The sequence below is a fragment of the Azolla caroliniana genome, unplaced genomic scaffold (genome assembly GCF_043228905.1).
Source record: "Azolla caroliniana isolate FFs.n. ecotype wild unplaced genomic scaffold, voAzoCaro1.0.p SCAF_2, whole genome shotgun sequence".
Classification (NCBI taxonomy): Eukaryota; Viridiplantae; Streptophyta; class Polypodiopsida; order Salviniales; family Salviniaceae; genus Azolla; species Azolla caroliniana.
In genome coordinates this window covers 22,242,716-22,251,123 of record NW_028230437.1, presented here as the reverse complement: position 1 = coordinate 22,251,123, position 8,408 = coordinate 22,242,716, and the positions used below count along the sequence as shown (strand labels likewise).

At 39.6% G+C, this 8,408-nt stretch overlaps 1 protein-coding gene across 1 annotated transcript; it reads right to left on the bottom strand.

Moving 5' to 3' along the window:
- Positions 1-3,759: 3,759 nt before the first annotated feature.
- LOC147867603 (putative glycosyltransferase At5g25310) lies at positions 3,760-5,373 on the bottom strand. Its single transcript, XM_087339615.1, has 2 exons — positions 4,986-5,373; positions 3,760-4,555 (listed from the first exon to the last, which is right to left on the bottom strand). The coding sequence occupies exons 1-2, from the start codon at positions 5,364-5,366 to the stop codon at positions 3,872-3,874; spliced, it is 1,065 nt and encodes a 354-aa protein (XP_087195741.1). The 5' UTR covers positions 5,367-5,373; the 3' UTR covers positions 3,760-3,871.
- Between the last annotated feature and the right edge of the window lie 3,035 nt (positions 5,374-8,408).

Below are 8,408 nucleotides of genomic sequence, written 5' to 3'. Positions count from 1 at the left end.
ACTAAGTAATGTGCCTACAAGCCCTCCTCGTGATGCATCAGTGGGATATCGAGAAGGATACATTTGAATCACTAAGCGTATCTGGTTAAGGAACCTTCTGAACTGTGATCGCATTCCATTGAATTTCATGGGAAGACCAATATTAGGTTCTTTAGGGATCCCTTGAGTATTCGGTCGTTGTTGTTGTAGCGACACGATAGTTGCTTCTAATTGTTGTACTCGTAATGCCAATTTCCCATGTTGTTGTTGCTTTTCTTTTTGTACTCGTAATGGTAATTTGTTGTAGATCCCCCAAAAGACGTTGATTTTCTTGTTCCAGTGCAATGAACTTTTCTTTCAAACACTGAAGCTCCAAGATGACATATTGATATTCTTGTGCACGAACAAAGGCCATTAGGACTAGAGGGAAGAAGGTTAAGAAGATAAGTACTAGAGGAAGGGAGGATAAGAAGAAGGACAAATTCGGTTCAAACTATCAAAAGTAGTACTAGAGGCAGAGAGGAGTAGTAGTAGAGATGGTGGAAAGAGAGTGAGAGAGTATTGTCAGGATTAGTATTAGATGTAGAGAGGAGAGAAAAGACCGTGTGAGGATCACAAGAGAGAGAGTTCGCGCGCGAGTGTGTGTGTGTGTGTGGAAGAGAGAAGTATGATAACAAGAAGTATATTTTATTAAGAAGAGTACAAGGATAGCTAAAAGGCTTAAGATTGGCGTCGAACAGAGTTGGTTTTGAATTGTGCCATATGCCTCAATTTATAGTATTATCAGGAGTATTCCGGAAGATTCTAGAATGTTCCAGAGTAATTTAGAATATACAAGAATTTTCTGTAATGAAGATAATTTATCATTATATTACAATGAATAATTTAATGGTATAGCCTCAACTCATGTAACATAACGACACGAGTTCAATTCCTTTTGAGGCCATATGCCATACCACGGCACTAGGTGGCACAATATGCCTTTCCTACTCAATCATTTGAATATCCATTGATCACCTCTATGGATTTGTCTAACAAGACCATGTTATCTCTTTCCCTCCAAATAATTTAGCCTATCATGGCAATGAAGTTCTTTCTATGTATCGTCATCTTCCATTGCCGGTCTTTCACGTTGTGTTCACCAAAGATATTGCACAAACGCACATGGGTGTGGGAAGGACCATGGAGGACCAAAAGCATGGAAGACATGATGTTGTTGAAAAGGAATTTGCAATGTTGTTGACCATCCTTTCATGGGCACTTATGGATCACCCTCATAGATTCTCTTCATGGGTTCAATGGGGTGTTTGTGGATTGAATGAGCATTCGCCAACCCATAGACACTAATGCAATGGATGGGCGCTCGGGCAATGAATGGGCGCTTAAGGGTTGAGCATGCCCTTGTGCTTTCAAAGAGGTCCCATGGATTTAATGGGCACTCATGCTTAGGGTTCTCCTAGATTCAATAAGCATTCATTGTTTGGATGCATGTGCAATTGAAAGGGCTCTCACACCATGGAGGTCTTATGGACTCAAACTCTTTTATGGTATAATTGTCTCATGCCAAAACCACGAATTGACCTCTCTTCCTCAATCTCGCCAACATGGGTACATGACAACTAACCAAGATTAAAATAAGAAAAGTCCTTTTGATAGGGTGAAAAGGATGAAATTATAAAAGGAAAGAGTAACTAAGGTAGGAAAAAGATCTTTGAGTTTCGATGGTCCAAACTCACGAATGAAGCCCACCTCCTTCATACGTGTTCTCCTCTTCTTGGGTACAACCCTTACTTCATCTTTTCTTCCCCTCTTTATAGCAAGAAGAACCCTCAATATCCTTTGTCACAACCCCAACTTAGGCTTAGTAGAAGGAGACGAAGATGAAGAATAATAGCCCATTATCCATTATCCAATCTCACACCAGACACTTAACACCAAGAAACCCTAAAATGAAGAAGGAAGGAATTTCATAAAAACAAGTAGACAAAAAATATTCAAAGCCCAAATCATAAAAAGAGGAAGAATTTGGAGAAAATGGTCTCAAGTTCTCCGAAAACAAACCTAAAAGCCAAAAATAAGGCCCACCTTTTATAGGGAAAGGAGAGGCCCTCTTACTGTAATAAATGCTCACCTATTATATTCATTAAGATTTAAAATGGCATAGATAACTCTAATATTCCCATATGCCAAGATTTAAACCTTTTATCTTTTTGTACACAATTAATAAACTTCACCATTTGTTCATTGACTTTTTTTCTCTTTATCTTTTGATACATAGTTTTTTGTCATCGTACCCTTTCCCCCTTTTTTTGCTTATTCTCCCTATGGGCTCACCACGACAACACAACGATCACAACGTTGTCGAATCCCATAATGCACCTACCTCCCAACAAGCACATGAGCGCCCCTAACACTACTAACAATAACATACATTGCATTAACCCCCTCCCCCTCCCTTTCTCCCTAATCATAACTTCTATTATTTGCCCTCATACATCTTGCATAATGTTTAATCACTTGCTCTATGGTCATAACTACCAAATTTAGAACCGTCACTTAACATCAATATTCCCATGTCAAGCTTTCTTTTGACTAAATGGTTATGGTACCTCAATTCGAACTTAGTTACATGCTCTACGCATACATGAGAATCGAGATCAAAGCGATACCAAGTTACCAAACCCCGGATCTCATTTGTCACCATTATGCCACCTTGATTGAATCACTACATAGGTGGTTACCTTTTTGTGAGGAAAAAACCAAGGATAATTTTTCATCCCCAACTTGCACCACACATGCCTCTCATCTACAATCACCAATAAGTTAACCAAAGGTCATTAACTATGGTATACTCAAGGAGCAGTATCTCTTCCTCACACACCATCAAGGAACTCACGGTCACCTTTGAGCTTGCCCAAAGCTACAAAGAGGACTTGTGGTGACTATGAGGGTGGTCATCGACCAACATGGCAACATTTGGACGTTTTCGTCAATCTTCCATGCCTAGCTTGATCAAACACCCTTCATACATGTGCCTAATAGATGTTAGCCACCTCTTGGAGGTCATTAATGTTGAGCTTACATCAAAGGGTCACAATCGGCAAGAGGTCACGATCTTTGTGTATAGGTTGAAACCAAGTTGTCTGACAACCACCTTCAACTTGAAAAACTGGAAGCCAAGAATGAACAATGAATTTCCCTTGTTAAAACATTTGTAACAAGCAATGCTACATTGGCTATGGATGTTGCCATGTGAAATCATACATGTATAAACCACAAGTGGAAACCCTAGAGTCCCAAATCAATTGCCTTCATCATGCTTGATTTATGGTTGAACACAACATGGACCACCATATGGAGAATCTAGATCCCGACAATGACCACAGGCGACAAGTCCATATCAAAATTGCTATTGTGGTGTAGATTGGATGGATGCAAGATATCATGAAATAAAATCTCTTTCTCTTTCTACATAAAATTATCTATTTATGTGTGTATGAAAATGTTGGTATCCACATGAGTGTTTGTTGAAATTTTAAATGGCATTACCTATCCATTTTGTAAGAATAAACTTACCTAAACTAATGTAAATATATATACATAATACTACATATGTCATGTGTCATATAAAATAAAATTGAGCACACTAGCAATCATAAATGAGTGATACATGCGATCTTAATATTATTTTCAAATGAATTGATTAAAAAGGTAACAGTAGAAATGGTGTATATATTATTAACAAGATATCTAAGAAGATGAACTGAACTCTACAACCTAAAGGATAGTTGTCCAATGAGACAATGCCAAAAACCGAACAACGTAGGTATATTACATTATATGTAAATGTAGTGATTGATGATGTAATTGAATTTATCAATGATTTTGTTTTTCAACTATAATTAAGTTGAATGTTCAACCTTCTAAGCCATATGGAATGTAATACCATATGGAAAAGATCATACCGTTGTGGGGACTTATTGAAAAGAAAATGTCTTCTAACTTCTCTTATCCTACTTTGCATCTCCTCACACAATGCCAAAGGGACATTTTCTAGAATCTCTTTGAGTTGAGGAATATCCTTCTCTTTTACTCGAAGTGAGAAAACATCCCAATTCAACACATCGCTGAATGGCAACACAAAGCCATCGGCAATGATAACTGGGATACAATCATAGTAAATGGCCTCCACAAGCCTCGGGCTATTCACTTCGAACCCGGCTGGGCAAAGGCAAAATTTGCTCTTAGTCATGAAGTCTCGATAAGACTCATTCAATGCATTAGGGAGCGTACGAAACACTTGCATGGTGTTGTTTTTATCGCCATCTCGTGTCAACCAATGTCGAAAGAGGTGGGGTCTGACGGGGCCATGGTCTTGGCCGGCGAAGAAGGCGAGGTACGGCCTCGAGTCCATGGAAGGGCCACCGAGGTTCTGTGGTATTTCTCCTCCGACCATGTTGATCTCAGGGAGGCTCGCATCTTTACGGGGGACGAAGCCTTCAGAGTCATTGGCATTGCATAGGACGCGGATGGCGTGGTTCTCGAGGTAGGGGTGTGCTCTCGAGATATGCGGGCCCTGGACAACAGAAAACAACATTTTAAATTAAACAAAAGAGAGAAAGAAATATGAAAGAAAGATATGTTAACATTTTGTAAGACCAAATAAAACTTCGATAAAAGAAGAGTTCTAGTATTGTACAGAACGTGTTATGATGAGAGAGAGAGAGAGACTTCGATAAAAGAAGAGTTCCAGTATTGTACAAAACGTGTGATGATGAGAGAGACTTCGATAAAAAAGAGTTCTAGTATTGTACAAAATGTGTTATGGTGAGAAAGAAAGGTCATGAGAGATGGATGAACATGGGAGATTGTTTACGCGACATACAATGTTGGGTTGGTCGACAACATTGGTCAACAAGTGTGGCGGGTGTTCAGTAGTCAATCTTAAGTGGCATGGAAGTGTGGTGGTTTAGGGTTTAGGGTTTAGGGTTGAGGGTTTTACCCACCCAATCATGGCATGCGAGCATGAAATGGTCGGCCCCGGAGCTGCGGTTCCAGAAGGGGTACTTGGCGGACACGATGTGGACATAGTGGTGGGCGAAGCGTATCAAGGGGTCCATGTCCAGGGAGCCCGGAGTGTAGAGATAGCTGACCATCTTGGAGACACTGAAGGGCAGGAAGAAGACATGTGCGGCCATGGGATCCTTGGTCACATAATGTCCTCCCATGCCCATGCCCATGCCCATGCCCATGCCCTTCTTCTTCTTCTTCTTCTTCAGCTCCTGTATGAACCTCCCCTCTGTCGAGTATATGTCCTTGCACGGCCCGTCGTGCACCAATGGCTTCCTCCCTTCTGGGTACACGAATATCCTGAATCTCTTCTCCATCTGGCCATAACTCCTGCAACAAATTCATATATAATTTGCTTATGCATACATTTGCTTATGATTCTCTTACAAAATACACATACACACACACACACACATTGAGAGACTGACACTGATTCATGTTCCCTTCTTTTCTTTTTTATGCAGAGATATGGTGGTTTCTCTTACTCTTGGAAGAGTAGGGCATCCTTGTAGATTGTCCCCCTAGGGTAGAACGGATCCATCGTCTCCTGCTCTTCGTTTTGTTGGTGATCTTCACCATGAACATAGGTAGCTCCTGCAGCTTCACCTTGCAATGCCCTGTTAGTATTCTTTACCTTTGTGTTCCTCAATGCTAACCTTGCTTCCTTCAATCCTCCCTCCAACCTCCTTAAACTTGCAATCTGCTCAGAGAACCGAAAGAAAAAAAAACCAGAACGAGAACAAAGCTTTTAGATAGCAATTGCCAAACAATCCAGCGAAAGCATTGGTAGTTCCAAATGTTTGTAACTTCTTAGATTTTGTTTATTCTTCTTACCTCTGCTGGAAGGAGTAAGGAAGAAGAAGTGGTTGCCGAGAAGGAGGAAAGTAATAATGCAATAAGTGTTTGAAGAAGAAGAAGAGATCCTCCTCCATAGGTATAGCTATGGCGATGGATTTGTTGGGATTTAAACCTGAACCTTATCATGGATGTATATATATATATATGTTGTTATTTTAGTTGGTTTTTTTGTTAAACAATACGGATGATCGATCAAACATCCGCGAGCGAATAAATGAAAGAAAGATCAAACAGTGGCAATCCAATCAGAAAATGGAGGTTTTAAGCAGATGCATCTACGCGGATGATAGGTAAACTGGGTATCGATTTGTGATGAGAATCATTTCTACAAACGCATTAAATTAAAAAGAAAACGAAAGGAATAGCAGAAGATGAAAGGAAACGGCTTCCTGATCGAGGCTAAAAGATGAAATTTGGGGGGGACGCGGGAGGAGCGAAGGATTGTTACCAATAATGTCTGTATTTAATTTATTTTGGTTTCACGTATAATGTGGCGCCAAATACATTGCATAGCTAAAAAAACGGGCCAAACAGGGGGCGTTCTGATTCGGCTTCTTCTTCTTCTTCTTCTTCTTTCTTCTTGGGGGTGTTCTGTTATGACTGACTGACTGACTGACTGTGTGACTGGTGTTATTTGGGGTGTGAAATCATACACAAATCATTTCATTGAAGAAATGAATTGAATTGCATGATTGGCGAAAGATCTTCTCCTTTCTGTTATACAAAATAACCGTTCCCTTTCTTGGGAAGTATCCCTTTGTAACATGTATGTATGTATGTATGTATGTATGTATGTACATGTGTATATGTATGTATGTATGTATGTATGTATGTATGTATGTATGTATGTATGTATGTATGTATGTATGTATGTAAGTATGTATGTATGTATGTATGTATGTATGTAGGTAGGTAGGTAGGTAGGTATGGATGGATGGATGCATGCATGCATCTATGTATGCGTTTATGTATGCGTATGTGTATGTGTATGTGTATGTGTGAAATGCAATTGGATTTGTGAAATTATGCATGCATTTGTTATGTAAGTATCTAAGTTAAGTGGTTTATCTTCCATATATTGAGGTTTTTGTTTTTGGTTTTGGTTTTGGTTTCCTTTTTTAAGGATATTCATTCATTAGTCTAAAGCAATTTACATTGTTTCAATTGTCGAGTGATGGATGGAGGGAACAATCATATTGGTGGCTAAAAGTGCCAAAAAGGATAATTGTCTTTCAAGGGCATAAGTGGAGTAGCTTCTCACAAAGTAAGAAATTGATGGTGTTGAGTAGCATTAGCTTCAAAATTTCCAATGAGACTATCTCATTGTCCTTTTAAAGTGTGGATCATGTCCAACCAAATATTATGTACCATTTCAGCTCGTGAGGCTCTAGCTTGACGGAAAATGAGAGCGCAACAAGCCTTCTAGATGTATGATATAGTGGTACACTCAATAACTCCTTATTGGTTGGATTTTCTTTCTTCTTCCTAAAATTGCATGGACACTTAAGGAAGTACAAGAACTATTACAGACTTCGTGCTAAAACCATGGTCCATAAACCCAACATCATGTTGGGAATTAGGTCCCTTTCGGATGGACCGAATTCAAAACAAAAAGAAAATGTAAATAGGTTTGAGTCAAGCCTTCTTAGGCCAGTCATGTAAATAGCCCGAAAGTTATCTAAGCATAAAGATAACTAGGGCAAACAGTAGTTAATGTTAGAGCTTGTGAGAATCGTCTTGTAGAGTGTAGTTGAGTGTAATTGAGTAATGTGTGTGCGAGGTCATTGCCTCCATAGCCAGAACAAATGAAGCGTGTGAGAGTGAAAGAGACACTAAGATTGTGTCCGTTGTAACCGTCAATTGATGAAGAGAACGAACTCAGGTTGGTGCATGTGTGTTTGTGTCGTTGTACATTCTCTTATAGTGATTTGTTCGGTGTCTGTGGGCACCCATAGTTTTTTAACCTATTTGGGGTTTTCCACGATATATCCCGTGTACCATCATTTCTATTCTCTCTCTGTATTTGCTTGCTTCCCTATTCCGCATTCAACTCGGTTGTGGCCGAGTTCCTCGTTTTTCTATCAAAGTGGTATCAGAACACAGAAAAATGGAAGATTCATTTGGGGGTATGTTCAAGCTGACCAACTCCAATTACTGAGTATGGAAATTGAAGATGAGGGACATGCTAGTGGTCAAAGATCTCTGGCTACCAGTATAGTTCGGAGGTAAAAGACTAGACAAGATTGATATCGCGACCTGGGAGGTAATGCACTTGAAGACGACGACATACATTCGATTCTTCATCAATATGAGCATGTACAACAACTTCAATGAAGAGAACACGGCTCATGAACTATGGGAGAAGATTGGCATTATGTTGGAGAACAAGAATGTCGAGAATCAAGTCTTAGTATTTCGAAAAATAGTGAGGCTTAGGTATCAGGATGACTCTAGTATGGTGGAGCATATGAACGCCTTCTAAGGGCTAATAAACCAGACTA